General features: G+C 39.0%; 1 protein-coding gene across 1 annotated transcript in view; it reads left to right on the top strand.

Moving 5' to 3' along the window:
• mtor (mechanistic target of rapamycin kinase) overlaps nucleotides 1-19004 on the top strand; it is a 141472-nt gene that overhangs the window by 70921 nt on the left and 51547 nt on the right. Inside the window, 3 exon segments of the mRNA XM_034086211.2 lie at nucleotides 8811-8886; nucleotides 10649-10788; nucleotides 18628-18728. Of these exon segments, the coding sequence (XP_033942102.1) occupies nucleotides 8811-8886; nucleotides 10649-10788; nucleotides 18628-18728 (317 nt within the window).

Below are 19004 nucleotides of genomic sequence, written 5' to 3'. Positions count from 1 at the left end.
ACAAGATCCTCAGTTTCAATTGTAAAAATGGTATCCCATTGGCTTATTTGAAGGGATGATATTTCCTTTAGATGCTTACTTAAAAACAAACGTAACATATCAAATAATTGAAATTGGAAATGGATTCACTGCGATACACTTTTTGATTGTTATTTTATTTAATTGAACCATTTTGTTTTTTAATGTGAGAAAGCTTTATATATTATCCATTGTTAAACCAATACTTATGGTACTTATTAACTCAGTCTAGCTTGATTATTAACACAGTTCAAATTGAAATGACATGCCTGACATTCCTCCTATGCCATTATAAAATCACCATGGGATGGATTACCCTAATTTCTGACACAAGGCAAACGGTTGAGTTACCATGGTTGGATTTCAAAATAATACAATAGAAAATTACTTGCTTAATTCAGTTAGACCTGGTCACGTATCGGGGTTAAATAAACTGTTCCATATTCCAGTAATATAGGAGGCAGTATGCACCGGAGTGTCTGGCTCTTAGAGTGGCAGACCTCATGCCCTGGCAGACTATCAAGAGGTCTGGTGGTTTAAGCTGGTTATGGCTACCATGTGGTGTGCTGTCGCACAGCGTGCTGTATGCAGGTCAGGTCGCGGCCGTCTACCGACCACCCCACGAACCAGTAGCTGGGACACACAGTCCTTGAGGGGAAGAAGAAACAGATTACCCTCGATCCCTTTTAGAATGATTCCGCCGCTTTGTGTAAACACAGCTGGCCACATGGCACTTCTTCAAAAGAACTTTCGTGATATTGAAATGTGAAAGTTGTTATGTCATGGGACAGAAAACAAAAACCACTTGTGACCCCATTTGGCCATTCCATTGTGTGCTTTTGGCTATGTGGGTATCAGCACGATATCAGGCATTTAAGTACATCTAACAATTAATTAAGGTGAGTTGAAAGGCAAAATATTCTCTTGGAGGTCCTCTGCATTCATAGTACATGTATGTGTTCTACGATACATTTGAACACAGTGTAACCAGTATAAATATAAATATACAAATCAATACTTTTCACTTTTTATCATATCATTTTGCTGCTTGAAGACTGATGCAGTCCTTTTGTTTGAACATGGCTTGTTTCCATTGTTTAGAAGAAGAATCAATTCTAGCACGAGTCAATTTCAATAGAACAAAGCAAAAATAAATCTATCACAGAACTGGCATGGAAATATTTAATGGATAATTTCACTGGAAAATGTAGTCAATATGTTGCCTGCGGAAACCCAAGTCTTTCCAAAACACGTACACATATCTCTTTGTCCACATGGCAACAGCAGCATTCCAATGAGGTAGCTGTCAGGACTTTTATTTTTCTGTGGAGGGCCACTGGAGACACTTTGTTCTGTCTACCTCTTGACCTTAAGGTGAGGAGCCCAGGAGACATTGGTAAACATAGGTGGAATTGTTTCTCCGGCTGAGTCTCAATGGCCCCCTAACACTCCTAACTATCCTGAAGAATAAGACAAAAATGGTGCAATAAATGATAGGAAAGGACACGTTTTCTGCATGTATAACATTTCAACAGAACCTGATTTAGTAATTCCGATTTGTTTTATTTGCAAAGCCACATTCCAAAGCACTACGCTTTATGATAAGCTTCACTGAGAGAGCTCATTTTGATCATTTTGAAGAAATTGTCAAGGGTTGCTAAGTGTTTCCCCATGCCACGCCATCTGCTCGGTGATGAAACAACTACCTTTTTGTCTTGACGTTTTCAGAGAAATAAGAGACAAAGAGCTAGTCAGATGCTGTGAGAGATGAGTTCAACCCTCCGAAACTCATCTCGAGGCAATCTAGAACGAAGTTGGTGAGGTAACTACTTCGTATGCCTCAATGCTTATCTCATTTTGTAACGAGACAAAGAGGCCATCAACTGTATTGGATAATGACAACATTTTACTCTTACAGTACAAGTCTTAGATTTTAGTCTTCATTTGAGATTGTGGCATTCAAGTGCCACAAGATATTTCTTATCTGTTGATGTCTTTATTAAATATGGAGGGTATGTAATATCACAACATGTATCAAAGTTCCGTACCTCTGGGCTTCAAACAGTCTTAAATAAAAAAAGATGTGGCTTTTAAACTTTGAAGGTAATGCACGATTTCAGTATCCAGCGGTATTTTTTAATATAACACATTAGTACAAAAAGGTTGGATGTTTGAATACTCCAACATGTGTTTGTTTATCATTTCTTGTCTATTTGTGTTCCTTTTCCCGTCATTTTCTTTTCAATTGTTAAAATGTATTGCCTTAGGATTTATCTCTAGTTTTGAAAAGGCTTATAGAAATAAATCCTCCTTGCCTTACCGTGCTTTCATACACAATCTGATTCACGTGTCACCAGTCAGTAGCACGGTATCATTTTCTTTCAGAGCCCAGACATGCTGCTCAAATAAATAACCAGCTGAAAAAATAGGAATCTTTTGAGCCCATTAATGTCGATCATCTTCTAATTGCCCATAACCGATGCATGAGTGGGATGTCGGTGAAACTCTTTCTCGACAGAGAAGGAAAACAAAGCTAGTTCATGCTACATTGGTCACTGTGATACAATGGAAGATTATTTGAAATAAACAATTTCCCTGAAAACATTTGTTAAAGGAAAGGGTCATCTTAGTATGTCTGAGTAGTATTTCTTATATGACCATCTATTTTGCAAAATTGAACATGTTATAATTCCAACACTTATTCTAAAATTGTTCCATTTGCAATCTTTTTAAGGATCTACTTTTTTATCCATTATCATTAATCAATGAAGAGTTTCTTCCTCTAGGCTTCCACTGCTTTGTAAACCTGAAATCATCTTAAATCAATGGTTATATTCTTAACATGTTCAAATGGCTTTCTGGTTCCATGTTTCTTTGGGAAGTATTTGTATCGGAGACAATGGTCGGTTGCAGCAAAGCTAACCCCACACATTTCGTATCTGTAGTCTGCTAGGGCGAGCCCTGAGTAATGAAAATGAGTTCCCCAAGGTGCTCCACAGTTGGGTTCATTCTGCCTGGGAATATTCTTGATTGCGTTTTGGCTGCCCTAAGAATTAACAGCTCTTTAGGCACAAAGTCCAAAGAAGTGTCAGACATGTACTTTCACTTTTCCAGCAGTGGAGCAAACGTAACGATTTGGCCTACTTGATGGTCCATTCAGTCATTCTTCTAGCAACATTTAACTCAATGAAACCATAAGCTAAATAATGTATAGCATTTTCTGTAATATAAAGTGACTAAATGGACTATTTGCCCAACTCTATATGTAGTTTGAGCTACTTCAATGGCCGTTTCGACAACCTCCCCTTAAATATACTTCCTCCTTAGTCTTAAGTGATTTCCACATTCGGATATTGCACCCAATCAAAGAACTGAAGGACAAGTGTCAGAAGGGATCACTCAAAATCTATTGTAAGCAAGGTAATAACCTTTGCCAACAATATATAAGATGTTTTAACAAATATTCAAACCCTCAAATACGCTAACGGGATTCAAAGTCAAATAAATTAGTAAATCAATTCAATGTACTTTGATTCAGCTTTAACCTAAACTGTGTTTGGATAGCCATTCCCATTTTGAGCTTATGTTCAGCATTAAGGAATGGAGTCAGCGCTTGGCAAACAAAGGACCCAGAAATCAGTACGAATCAAGTGGGTATCTTCCTAATTCGATTAGATTAAGTCCAGGAGTGAGGCCCTTTTTTCCTCTGTGAGATTCACGTACATCGAACCCTCTCTGATGGAAAATGTCTTCAATTTCCTCTGGGATCATGCTCTCTTCTCAGTGAAAAAACCACTTTAGAACATTTGAGATGGGGATTATGGATTATATTATTGGAGTGGAGGGGATTCTCTTTCTACAGTTTTGAAAAGAAGATACATTTCTACTCTCTTGGTGCTTTCTGACCCAAGGTAATCATTGCTTAATGTATTATATTCATCAAAATCAAAGCACGTGTGGATTTACAGTTTGCAGTGTGATAAATCATTTGTTTTACACTCTTGAGACTCATGAGTAGAGTGCAAGTGATTTTTCTCTGTTGAGCAGTAACTGAGTCTACCTTTTCCCCTCAAAGATTCAATCAACCTTTCTGAATAAAATATGCCATGAACATATTAATGTCAACATGATATAGTTTAGTATAGTCTGCTTAAGGTGATTGTTTTTCTTTCTCCCCTGCTCAGAGATGTTTGAATAGTGTGGTGCAGTGCTCTGCTTTAGTAATAGAAGTGGGAATACAGATGTGCAGTCATAGCTGAAAGACAAGCTGTTCTCTCTGTAATGTTGGAATAAGGACTGCATTTGTCTTGTAAAATATTGTATTTAATTCACTCTAAGGGTGTTTTGTTTACATTATAGAGTCTCACTGGCCTTGTGATTTCAACAAAGTGTTTCAATTATGTATTCTTTGGAATTTCTGTGGAAAAGAGCTGCATGCTAACTTCATTCAGGGTTCAGAAATCAAACCTCAGGGAAATCTGATACGCATCACATTGTCTAGAATTTCATGGCATGATGCAATAAATCATGATGTTTGGTACAGTGTGTAAAACTTAAGCTCACGCTCTTTTCAGACACTTCAGTTCTGAGAAAAGTTCCACTAAGGAAGTGATAATGCACAAGTGAGGCTTGACAGAGAGTTTGAAGAAGTGTTGTGCTTGCTACTAGTTTGACGGAGGTTTTACTTGAGTAGGACGTTACGTGAGCCTGGTCATCTGGATGTGTTTAGACTCTGTGTGCTCGGAGCTGGCAGCCAGATGGCTTCAGCTGAGGGACAATGAAATCTCCAGGGTCCGCAGGAGAGAAAGCCCTTATTCTGATTTGTCTCCTCGGATGAAACCACATCTGGGCAGCTTTAGCATACCTCTGCTGTGTGTGTGTGTGTGTGTGTGTGTGTGTGTGTGTGTGTGTGCGTGTGTGTGTGCGTGTGCGTGTGCGTGTGCGTGTGCGTGTGCGTGTGCGTGTGCGTGTGCGTGTGTGTGTGTGTGTGTGTGTGTGTGTGTGTGTGTGTGTGTGTGTGTGTGTGTGTGTGTGTGTGTGTGTGTGTGTGTGTGTGTGTGTGTGTGTGTGTGTGTGTGTGTGTGTGTGTGTGTGTGTGTGTGTGTGTGTGTGTGTGATGGGACATGGAGACCTGATTTAAATCCCAAAAATATGCACAGCATATCCATGTGAGATCGCCAGTGTTTGTCACAATACTGGATGGTATTTGTATTTATTTAATATCGTGGGCTAGTTATTCGATCTGTTGATGAAAATGTGGCACCTTATCAAACCCTCCAAGAGACATAGAAAAAAGCTTATTTACTAAAATGAGCTCACTTTTTCTTGTTATGTGCTAACATTCTGTCTGGTTCGATTTCATTCAGTTTTTTAAGTTTTACACCCTCCGTCATTTGTTTACACCGCTGTTTCTTTTGAAAATTCACTACACATACTACAATGTGTGAAAGAACAGTGTTCATCATCACGCAAGACTTAAAGATATACAATATATCAAAATAATTTTTGCGTGATATGAAACAGGATTTGTATCTGGAGTAGTGGATTCAAATGCCAGGCAGACACAACTTGTGGTCAATTGTAAAGGTCATTTAAGATGAGATAAAAGAAACCTTTATTAATCCCAATGGGGAAATTCTGGAGTTTAAAGCAGCAACAGAGTGAGAGTGAAACTGTACACGATAGTACAGGTTGACACGAGGTAAAATACAATGAAAAAATAAAATGATATAGTAACTGTTATATCACAACGTTGATTATTTGAACCGACATATATACATATTTGATTTAGAATCACTTCATCATTTAAACAGAGCTATCATTTTTCAGTGACCAATAACTTTAACTGACGTTTATTTCATGCTTGGGGTACAGTTGTTAGCATTTAATGTTTTGAAGGATAAGCGCTTATAGCCAATCGATAGATGAATATTCTATGTGGTGTTCTCAGACAATAATCTCTCATGAAATGTTGTTTGAACAAACATAGTTAAAAACCTTGTAGTTGCTGAATTCAAATTGTCAAACTCGTAACTTTATGGCAACTCTATGGGAAGTTGTGCATATGAACAATATGTTCTTGTGGTTTATGCGTGAGAACATGCTAGAATCGGTGTCTAGAGCTTGGATGAATAAAAGTCACTCACTGAATGAATACATTTAATTATGATATTTATAAATAAAAACGTACCTGAATCTTCCTTATTCTCCAATCCCCACCTCCTAGCCCCCGTTGTCACAGACATTTTGGGCTCAGTCAAGTTAATGGAAAGGAAAGAAAATCAAGATTCATAAGGGTTGTTGAAGTGTTTGTACTGAGAAGTTGATTTTGCTTGGAGAATAATTATATGCTGATTTACAAACATCTCTCTGCCAAATGGATTAAGTCATTTTGGTCCCCATGGCATCACGTGTCTGAAATGGAAGTTGCAGTTCCTACATTTGGCCACTACGAAAATCTGGTCCAACGCCGAATCATTTCCCTGGGGCTTGGACATGATTTGAACTATTTAGCTAGCAAGCAAGTTAAAAACATTATACAGAAAAGGCATAATGGAAGAGGAAAAATAAACAAACATTTCATGCAGTTTAAAATGAAACATTTCCATTTTTGAGGTGGTGTATACTTCATTAGGGGGGTGTTCACACTTCTCATGATCATGATAAACAAAACCTAATTTGAAGTCACCACATGATGTTACATAATAGAACATGTATCCCAATCAGTTCCAAACAAGTTTTAAATTGTAAAAACAGCACTAGTATTGGTTTTATGATTTGTATCAGCACTATATTAAGATTCTCAGCCCATTAAGTCTTTCTTAGTACACATAAAAGGCACATGATTGGCAACTTGGAGCATAGATTCACTGAAGTCAACGAGTGCTTTTTCAAAGTTATTTCCAGTGGTCAGATTGTCTTCTGTTTCCAACTATATACAAGACAGCTCCTGTTGTGATTTTTTGTTATTTCACCCGTCCTCATGAAGGCTTGCACCGGCAGCTCCCTGAACTTTGGTATGACCGCTTGCTGTGCCATTTCATCACATTCTTTGGCCTCTACTCTATGTCAAATCAGTTTTCTGACATATATTCTGAATTATCCTTCATCAACTTTTGCCTGCTGTCCTCAGGAACTCCAATGCATACCAGCTCTGTTCAAAAGCTACATTTTACAGATGTATTGGGCGTGGCTACACACAGGTTTTGCAGTTGGGGAAATACAATAGACTTGCGGTTCACATAAATAAGTGTTTCCAGATGTGGTGGCAGTGCGGGTGAGTGGGTGGTGTACAATGGGGAATTGTGGTGTCTTGACAGATAACGCATCATGTGTCATTAAAACGTGACAAATCCATAGGTGCGTTTACTTTCCACAAAACCTTATTTAAAGAGGCAACATTTATTCTACATTTCCAAAATGCATGGAAGCCGATTTCTTATACCTAATTTCCACTTCATGGGCCGTCTGGATTTGCCTCACTTTTTTCTATTCTCTATTTCTCAATTTAATTTTCCACTGTCGATCTATGTAGGTGTGATGCTCTGCTGATTGCCATAGTGGCGTCGCGTTAAACTGCCGTGACATCAATCCTTTCATCGGCACCCAAACAGAAAACTGTTGCTATACCAGCCACCTATTTTTTAACCTGGGTTGAGTTAATACAAATGATGGTTGCTTTTGACGGTATTTGGCTATTTTTTAAATGGTTAGTCTGCACAGGACTTCCCTCCGACCAATCGGCAGTCCTCAGTGCTTTCACTCCTAGTACCGGTTCAGCTTGCTTGGAACCTAAGGTGGTACCGAAAAAGTACCTGGTTCTATTGACAACTTTTGCTAATAGAAAACAAAAAAATAGGTATAGGAATTAAGTAGAGTCGTGGTGTCGGCATTAGTTTACTTACTTGGCAATGGTTAGTCTGACTCATTGTTGGGTTAAATACTTTTCTTGAAGGCACATTGACACCACCATTTTTAGTTATTATGCCCCAACAATCTGGAACAAACTGCCCAAATCGGGCACGTCTGCTGAAACACTTCCGATTTTCAAATCCAGACTAAAAACGCATCTATTTGCCGCTGCTTTTAATTGAGCTGCTCATACTCACACTATAGTATGCATTTTAGTCATGTATTCTGTACCTGCTACTTATTTATTTATTTTATTTCATTATCTTTGCTTTTTATGCCTGTTTTTAAATGCCATTTAATTATGTATTTATGCTGTATTTGTTCTTAAATGTCTTTTTGTTCTTATTTTGTAAAGCACTTTGAATCGCCACGTGCTAAAAAGTGCCATATAAATAAAATTGCCTTGCCTTGCCTTATGTACGCCCAAGACAATTACATTACAAATTTGGGGAGAAAAAACATTTTCTTGGAATCAACGTTGGCTTTTACCTTGTTGCTTGTCAAAGGGTTCTTCCCAAAAAAGGTTAGACATTTGACATACTATTAACACCCACTTTATTACCAGTCCTCTGAAATAGGATGAGGCTCAGGTCTACCATAATGTTTTGTAATCTTTTTTGAAAACTACATATGGATTTTAGCTTTTAGATGTACGGTGAGACAGCTGGGCCTCAACAAATGCCTTTTTTGTAACCCCAGTAGTCAAATTCAAAAGTCAGTCAACTTTATTGTCAATTCCTCTATTTGTATACACCTTTATCAGTAACTGCAGCTATACATTTTCCACATAATGAAGCAGAGATGTCCTGTAGTGTAGAATTTGAGGTTCTTGTGTTCAAATGTGTCTAAAAGCTTGTCTTTGTTTATGCCATTTCTTGCAGCATCAACAATAAACTGCAGCAGCCAGAAGCCGCATCTGGAGTCCTGGAGTACGCCATGAAGCATTTTGGAGAACTGGTGAGTGTTCTTTTGTTTGGTTTCTTCTGTATTTTTTACCTCCCATTAAAAAAGTAAACCTGATCTTAGGTTGTAGTCAGACCCACGTTTCTTCTTTCCTTTCAACCGTTCTGCTACATTGGCGTTCCAGGGGTGCTGTTGCAGAAGGGCTCATAACTAGTAACTATAGCAACAGCCTTAACAAACTCAGACCTTTGCATTTCACGATGCATTTTCAGTCAAATGACATTTTCAGTGGGACATGGTGTCTGAACACATACTCCACTTCCCGGCATATCCTTTCCCCTCACTTGCATGAGGATAAGGGCCATTTGAGACCCAGAACACCCTGTGCTTAATGTGCAGCACGTGGAAAACCATCTGCTTTGCTGATCAGTATTGAGGGGCAAGAATTAAGGACTTTTTGTCCAAACAGACAGGATGTTTGGACTTTCTTGCATATTTGAATAACTTTAATGTGCTCATCCTGTGTATAACCTAAAAACAACTTGAGAGTACTTTCTGCATCCTGTCTTTCCATCGGTAATGGGTTTTCCAAGTAATTATTATTTATTTTTTTAAAGAGCTTGCATTTCAGTGACTCCCTACTCCTTAGTGTTTCATGTTCTGTGTAGATGGAGCTCGTCCATAGATGGATTAACAAGGACAAACAGTGTACAGGCAATTTACATCATTACACAGATTTTCCATATCAATTACATTGTTAGTGGTTCTGATCCTTATCCCTCCCCAATTGCATCACTCAGTAACTATGTTTTTTGTTTGTTTGTTGTCTGGCCGTCTCAAACAGGCTTTACAGAATCAGTACCAATTATAAATCAAATCATGACCGAACAAATTGTTACCAAAAACATGTAAACAAACCATGTTCTTGTATGGGAGCATTTGATATTACTATAACAAGGAACGTGAACAGTGATATATTTTGTTTTTAATCATAAAGGTGTGTGGCACAGTGGGTTGTGCGTTGATGCTCGGTTCAGGGGGTCACAGGTTCAAACCCTACTGCAGTCAGCATGTCGTTGTGTCCCTGGGCAAGACACTTCACCCCAAATTGCTCCTGTGGTGATTGTCCACAGTATTGAGTATGTAAGTCGCTTTGGATAAAAGCGTCTAACAAGTGACATGTAATGTAATAAAGAAACTCTGTGGACAAATTTCATTATTTAACTGACACTTAAAAACAGCCAATACATTCATCATAATGGAGTCATTTATGACTAATGGAACTGTGCTTTTAAAAAAACATAAACAAAGTCTTTGCTAATAGAATGCACCTGCTTGATTTTATGAAGTGGTTATATTTAGCCTCGAGTCAAGGGAAATTATTTTTCCAAACCATTAGGAACTGTTATGGAAAATGTCTTTGTGAACTTCATTTATGTTTCTCTGTAAAAGCATGTTGAAAGTGAAAAGACTGTGTAAAAACAGCTTCACTGCACTTCCAGGAGCCTCGTTTATGAGGTGAATGATTGGAAAGCTTTTTATTGTGGGAGGATGCAAGGTTTCCCTGTTTAGTGTATTGGTTGATGTCTACCTTGAGAAGGCAATACCTAAAAGTTACTTTTACAGGACGCCAACTTTTAAATTAAGAGGTCCAGGGCTGATTTATTATTTTGGGAAACTCCAATAAGTCGTACAATATTATAATGAAAGTTGTGTTATTAATCTCTTTGTTTACACTAAAAGAGCAAACTTGTTAGTGTTCGGAATGCTACATGGTTACAGTTTCACACGACTCCTTTCTGCTTCCATCTTCTAGGAAATCCAAGCCACTTGGTATGAGAAGCTGCACGAGTGGGAAGATGCCCTGGTAGCCTACGACAAGAAGATTGACATAAACAAAGAGGATCCAGAGCTGATCCTGGGCAGAATGCGCTGCTTAGAGGCCCTGGGAGAATGGTACGTCGGTTGTAATAACTGTTGTGAGTTCAGTAGAGCTGCAACAACTTGTACAACTTGTTTCAGCCTTTAAGTCCCAGATTCATTGATTTGTTATCAACTATATATAACGTCAGTTCAGTTTTCGTAAACATACTGCAATGGGATTGTTATATTATAAATGTATTCTGGTATTCCTTTAACCTTTTTTAAGTATTTTAATGTCATCTACGACATTATCGACTTCTTGCAACTCTTCTCAGGTTATTTCTAGAAAGGTGCAAGCGACAGTCTCACTTTCAACTGCCTCTTATATCTTGGGACTGTACCTGCCTCACACATGGTTTAGCACGTTGTTACCATTTTCAGGCAATTTGAAATGTATCCTAGATACAGTGAATTATTTCGAGACTTCACAAAGCTTATAAACTGACAATGTATAGAGCTAGATAAAGAGAGAAGAAGCCCTGACAGTCTACGATGTCTTCAGTTATTAACCTTAGTTTAAATGGATGAATGGATCAAATAAGTGTCTGTCGTAGTATACTTGCTTTGAGCTATTCCGTCTTTCATTTTATTTGCGTTGGCAGCCTATTCCTACCGACACCTGACATTAGGCCCTTTATAACTGGGCGAGAAAAGAGAGAAAAGTTCCTCTGAATTGACCGAGAATAATTTTAACAGGAAATGCATGAACAGGCATCCAACGTAAGAGGTGCTATGAGGGGCCGTACAGGCCGTAATTCATACTGGTCCTCTCACGTACATACATTCTCCTTTAACATACATACATTTTCACTCTTTCACACATATATTCTCCTTTTACATACATATATTTTCACTCTTACACACATATATTCTCCTTTTACATACATACATTTTCACTCTTTCACACATATATTCTCCTTTTACATACATATATTTTCACTCTTACACACATATATTCTCCTTTTACATACATACATTTTCACTCTTACACACATATATTCTCCTTTTACATACATATATTTTCACTCTCACACACGTATATATTTACACTTACACATTCATACATTGTGCTCTCATATTATCATATTTCAATGCACACATTCATACATTGTCACTCACACATTCATGCATTTTGTTCTCATATTCATATATTTTAATGCTCATATTTATACATTTTGCTCATGCGCATTCATTCAATGTTTACATTTAATATAATAAATAATATATGCATGTATGAAGACAATGTGTATGCAAGAGAAGAATGTATGTATGTATGAAGACAATATATGTATGCAAGAGAAGAATGCATGTATGTGTGAGAGAAAGTATAGTGGAAACGGAAGGCAGGTCATTATCGTGCTGTGATTGGCTCAGAAGGTCGAGCGGGGCGGGCTCATGTTCAGAACTTCGGATTCAAATCAACATGATGGAGAGAGAGGAATCCGTGTATCTACGGACCATTTGTTTTTAAACACTGGCCCCCCTCTAGAACCGCCCCTGCATATATTGTCTTCATACATACATACATTCTTCTCTTGCATACATATATTGTCTTCAGACATTCATATATTATTTATAATATTAAATGTAAACATTGAATGAATGTGCATGAGAGCAAAATGTATAAATATGAGCATTAAAATATATGAATATGAGAACAAAATGCATGAATGTATGAGTGACAATGTATGAATGTGTGCATTGAAATATGATAATATGAGAGCAACATGTATGAATGTGTGAAATATATACATGTGTGAGAGTGAAAATATATGTATGTGAAAGGAGAATATGTGACCCGCTCTATCGAAATCAGTCGGAAGTCGCAACGGCTCATTTCAGAATAAACGTGGATTTACGTAAAAAAACAATTTTTTCAGGGTTTGGGTGTTTTGTTTGATTTTAAACAAACAAAGTCTTGACTTTCAGAATGAAACTTTTATTTCCAAAATCACACGATAAATACATTTTTGAAGCTTGTAAAGGGACGAAGACAAGCACCTCTCACTCGCAATCTGCTCTTCCAGCAGCGCCCCCCCCTCCCTCCGGCTGAAATTATGAATGTAAGAGTATAGTAATCATAGATAACACGGCAGGGTCTGTTACAGTTTGTTTTCATCTGATTTCAATTTAACAAAGTCTTGGCTTTCAGAATATTAAACTTGTTTCGGCAAATTCAGATGATAAATACAACTTTGAAGCTTGTAACGGCATAATTACAAGCGGAGAACGGAGTAACTTAACGTCACAGCAGGCATAACAACAGCCGGTGTTTCTCGTGAGTGTTTTCCCCGGGAAACAAACACAATACACACAAACGCAAAATTACACAAACACACTCCCACACGTATACACACACACTTGCGAGCATCCCCTCCAAAGAAAATATCTTCGCTCCGTAGTATTTTGATCATTTGCTCCACTAATAATCAATCAGATCAATGGATTCCAGAGAAGAGGAAACTTTAAAGGCCTTTTTCTCAAAATGAGGACTCGGTGACGGTCATTATATAATGTGACATATTTCGCTTAATATTTGGAGTACAAAAACAATCCTGATATCATTAGAAAGCTAGGAATATCCTCTTTCCAACAGTCTATACAACTCAAAATGTGTCTTCGGGTCAATGCGACTGATTTCGATGGAGCAGGTCACATATATGTGCGTGAGAGGACCAGTATGAATTACAGCCTGTACGGCCCCTCATAAGGTGCCGTCACTCCAATTTAACCTCACCACAGCTGAGGCTCAACTCCCAAATGTCTGCCCACCTTTTAAAGAGCATTTTTCTTTTCGGGAAGAAGTCAGTCACAAGATGTGTGGAGGATCCAAGTATGTGGATCATCACAGAGCTTATGACAGTGCGCATATGTTAATTTGCTTATGTAACCTCCATCAGTGTGCCATTGTTATACACACAGTCATACAGTTATTTCACAAAAAAGTGATTCAGTTATTTAATAAGAGAATTGTTCAGCTGAAGAAAGGCTTTGTGTGTCAATGGTTTTGGCGATGAGGTAACAGTAGTCCACATCGATAGTCAAACGAGTTTAGACCGAAGATAATTTGTTCCTATTAAGGTAAGGACATATGCTGCCTGTGATCTTTGTGATAATCCAAAACTGGTGAGCAAGATTCAGTAAACATTTTTTAACAGGTGAACTCAAACATTAGTTGAATGTTGGAAAACTTGAAGCAACCTCTAACCCAGTGGCGGCACCAGAGATTTTCTCTAGAGGGTGCTGTGGGGTAGCTTGACGTTTCATAGAGGGTGCTCAAACATTAAGGCCCAATCCCAATCCACTCCCTCGACCCTACCCCTCCGTGATGGAGTGAACTCCGTCTGTAGCCACACTCGCAGCTCAACGAGGCTCCCTCCTGTCAGATGGAGGGAGTAAATACAGCAGCAAGCTTTGGGACGGCCTCCCCTCTCTCCGGCAGAAACAGGAAATGCCGTAACTGTATGTAACAACGGTTTCAAATCAGCATCTCTTAGACAAAAAGTTTAAATTAATAACTCAAATAAAACTCCAAACATCTTTCATTGTGTTTCAAAGCTCTTTTAGTTTTAAACCTGATGTTTATAAGCTTCTTAGTTTTTGCAACGGTCTGTAAATATACACAACTTTATAATAAAATGCACACATTTAGCTTTTTCTAGACTAAACACAGGTATGATCCTAAGTTAAAAACATATGAGGTTATCATGAGGTTGTTAACATCGCAATTTATCAGTGGATATTTGCTGGAACTACTTGTAAACAGCGTGTTTCCTGACGGACACACACAGTGTGACTCCGGTCAGGTAGAGACCGGTCTCAAGTCAGCACCGCTGCAGACTCGCTGTTTGAGGGCTTGATAGCCCACTCCCCCTCCACACTCGTTGCTTTGGAACAGCCCTCAATATGGCGGACCATCCGCGTGAACGCGCAAACGGAGGGGTAGGGTGTAGGGGGCGGTTTGGGAATGGGCCTAAAGGTGGGGTAGGTAAGTTTCAGAAACCGGCTCGAGATACACTTTTTGTTATATTCCATGGAATGCTCTTAACATCCCGATAGGAATGAATATCTTAAGTGCTTTGACAAAAAATCCATAAAAAGATTTCATCTGTGGAACCCATAATACTGTAAAAAGTACAACAAGTACGATTGCCGCCCTGTCTGTCAGCCTTCCATCTTGTGCACGCACAAATGTATTTCATGCCCTCATTGGGCGTGCATTGCGCGTTCATGTGTGTTGGAGGAGGTGCTCTGTAAGGAAGTCTGAAGGAAGGGGCGGATTCTTTTCGGCTGTGTACTTTCAAATTTTAGTGCACTCGAGCCGGTTTCTGAAACTTACCTACCCCACCTTTAAGGGTTTCCCATTAATGCACCAGCGCTACAGTTGAATTTTCTACTGCAACACTCCCCACACGCACACAGTGTACCTGCTGTTACAATGAAGGCTCGATAATCAGCTCACGGCATATAGGTGTAAGCAGGGGTAACGTGCTATTTTTACAAGTGGGGGGTGGACCTCACTTCCTCTAGGGGGGTCCTCACCTCCTCTAGTGGGGTCCGGGGGCATGCTTCCCCGGGAAGATTTTCTTTAAATATTGCAGTTAAAAGCATCAATCTGGTGCACTTTGAGAGCAACATTAAGAGATCTATGGATACATCTCTCAACAACACCCATATTAAACAGAACTACAAACACATTTTCTATTTATTTATAGATATTTTACAAATCACTCCCCTTTTAAAACAAACTGTTTGAGACCCACTGAGATAACTAGACTAAAGTCAACTATCTAAACACTGAGAGTCCTTTACTTCACCTGAGCTGAGGTTATCTGAGACTCTCAGTCTGACAGGAGATAGTTCTCCCTCCACCTTGTTGTTGAAAAAGCTCCTTATATCCGTTAGCTTGGCTAGCTAGCACCAGATGCTAACCACAACGATCTCCGGTGGATACCCACGCACACAACATGGCTCGTGCCACACACACACAGAGCAGAGCTTGAATGAAACACAGAGATCCAGAAGTAAGCTACTTGTATTCACGAGGCTATGCTATTATGTACAGAATCCCTCTCGCTGTGTGTCCACACGTGGACATTTAAGGACTAAAAAACGATCAATTTTTAACTTTGCTGTTAGCAAATAATGTGGCGCTCTAGCTAACAGGAAGTCACTCAAGTGTCACAAAGTAATTTAGCCTATGGGTAGGTCAAAAATCGAATGGGTGCTGGCCATTGGCCTAATCATATCACCTGTGTTGGCTTTATGTTTTTGGTCAAAAATGTGTTTGTTTCACATTTGCATTGATGTAATCAATAATATTTCTAATTTAATAAAAATAATAATAATTTTTGGAGAAAACCCCCCCCCCACATATTTCTTGGGGGTGCTTAGGGGCGCCATTTGAATCAAGGGGATTTACAAAAACATTAGAACACTTGGATTATGTGATGTGGTCTCTTGCTTCTGTTAAACTTCACATATCAACCTGCTGTACTGCAGCTGCTTTACATCTGACTGTGTCGGGCACTCAAACTCAAGCTTTTTTCATGTTATGCTGATGAAGGCTTGTGTCAGTACGACATGTTTATATACATTTTTCAGATACGATTCACTCAAACAGCAACAACAAAACTTTCCTCCTTCCCCACTCAAAAATATCCATATTCTGCAAGAAAAGACAAATAAATATATGATAATAGTACAACTATATAAGTTAATGATAAATACATTATTTAAAAAAAAAAAGAAGCATTTTTGGGGATTTTCTAGATCCATAAAGAAGTCTTGGCTCCCGCCAGGGCCAGCAAATACCCTGAACCCCCCTGATAAAAAAACAGGCAGAGACTGCAACCACCCCATTAAAGACCAACCCGAGAAACACCCACTGGGGCGATCCTTGTCAGAGCCCCCGAGGACATAAAGTCACTATTGGACCCTTTGACCTTTTAATGCCACGATTTTGGCCTTTTAACCCCAACCCTAATTTATCTCTCAGCTGATCTTTAAACGACCGATAAGCATGAAAGGTAATGTTAATAACATAATATTATTTCAAAGTTGGATTGGATAATTATTTTTCCCAGTGTATACAATAGTCTTTTGTTTGGAGTCAAGAATTTACTGCAAAAAAACTCTTTACATTTCCTGTATTCAGCACTTGTGTCCTTATAAAGTAGAATGTTACTTTTTCCTTACTTAAAATGCCCTGCACACCAACACAGGCAATTATTCTGTCTGATTAAGTTCTTTTCAGGTCATAGTTCGATAAGATATACTAGGGCATCACGTAAAAAATGAACATGTTATAAACCTACTTTAGACATTTTGGCATGCGGTTGCAGGTAAAGCGATTTAAGTGTAATCGATAACACAGAAAAAAACTGCAATCCATTCTAGTGAGTTAGTCCTAGTATTTTGCATGCTGGCTCACTGTCATGGTTTACTGGAACACTTCATGGAACTGAGTCATCGTTGACATGTGACGTGAAAACTGTACTTGCCTTGTCCAAACAACGCAGGTACAAGGAAAAACTCAGACGGTGACGGAGATGTGAAAGTGAAGACCCCTGTGTGGGCAGACCTTAGGGGTTTTAGTGTAGGGCTTTTGAAAGACTCTTTACAATGCATGTGTTCTTTCAGCGACTTTTCAGTTGAAATACCAAATATGTGAATAATAGCCTGCTGTGTCAAATTATAACCCGAGCTCTTCTTTACTCTGGACTCTCTCGTGTTTGTGCGCTGCAGACAAACGCCCAGTGTACCGGAGCTTTCTGTACTTGTTGCTTTCATGTTATGCGATAGTCAGGCAGCTGGAGAACGGCTTCCCTTCGCTGACCCCCATCCAAACCTGCCCTTTTTTTTGCTCCGTCTGTGCCTTCCCTCTATCTCTCCCTCATCTGACCTCGCTCGGGCATCCTGTCTGTAGAACACATGCAATGGGTTTGATCTCATCTTGGACAGTGACGCACGCTGATTATTGTTAATGAGGGAATTTGTTTTGGTTATACGCACCTAACCGTCTTTAAAGAACAAATGAATTATTAAGTAATGGCAGATGTAAAATAAGTCTTATCTCCTACTTATACTCGGATAGAAGGACTTGGCTTATTCAAATGTTGTTTGTGAGCCAAAAGAAGTACATTTTATGTCTTGACATATATGCATTATTTTAAGACTTGGACTTTAGAAGAGCTGTTTTATCTGTAGTTTTGCTAAGAATATCACATTTTGAAGGATGATTTTCAGACACTATGTGGTATGCAAATAATGTAAGAATCATTTGCATAGCTTTATAGTGGTTCTTGTTAGCAATGTCTACAAAAATACTTGTCAACTGATTACCTGATCAATAAAGGAAATGGTTCTCAACTCAAGTTGCAAGCCCCAAGAATAATCAGATGAGTTTTTTGTGAGGTTGGGCGCAGAGCCTTGCATTTTCAAGAGTTAGGTAAGTTTAGTTTCTATGGATACCTCCCCTGCTAGCTTAAGCCGCTTCACACAGATGTCATCTGATTGTTTGCGCTCAGTGGTAAACAAACTTAAAGTTAACGCTTGGGTACATTTAGAGCGGTGCATTGCGCTGAAGTGTAAAGATTACACCTAGTCGAGTAGAAACGCAACGTCAACGCAGAGCTGTTTTCCCACTTGCTATGTTAATGCAGCTTTTTTTTCTTTTTGGCGTCTAAATAGTTTTGGGCTTATGATGACTTTAAGTCCTGCATGTTTGTTTTTTTAATAGGTTTTTTTCTCCATCTGTCAACCCCAGAAACGATCTTGCAACCTCCCTTGGAGATATTTTAGATCTGTTTCTAAATAACTAATGTCATTACTTTCTTCTACCATCTGATGCCTGTGGTTAATCTCTTCTAGGGGCCAGTTGCACCAGCAGTGCTGCGAGGAGTGGACCCTGGTGAGCGAGGAGACCCAGGCCAAGATGGCTCGAATGGCTGCTGCTGCCGCCTGGGGTCTAGGTAACCACTCAAATATAATCCTTTGACTGAAAATGTTTTAAAGAAAAGGTCAGTGATGAACAATGTAGTAGCAGTCAGCCGTGTTTTAATAGAAGTCTTTTGCATGGAGCATTTAGTCCATCCTCTGCCCGACTCAGTGCAACAATGCAATCAAACCGAGCAGCAAAGAAAACAGTTACGGCTCTTGCCAAGGCCCGCTCTCACATAACCAGATGGGAATGGTATCCAGTCATAACATTGACATATCGTAACGTGCAATGGTGGAGAAAATCAGGG

The sequence above is a fragment of the Pseudochaenichthys georgianus genome, chromosome 7 (genome assembly GCF_902827115.2).
Source record: "Pseudochaenichthys georgianus chromosome 7, fPseGeo1.2, whole genome shotgun sequence".
In the NCBI taxonomy this organism is placed as follows: Eukaryota; Metazoa; Chordata; class Actinopteri; order Perciformes; family Channichthyidae; genus Pseudochaenichthys; species Pseudochaenichthys georgianus.
The sequence above is the reverse complement of the archived record's forward strand: the minus strand, read 5'-3'. Positions and strand labels throughout refer to the sequence as shown.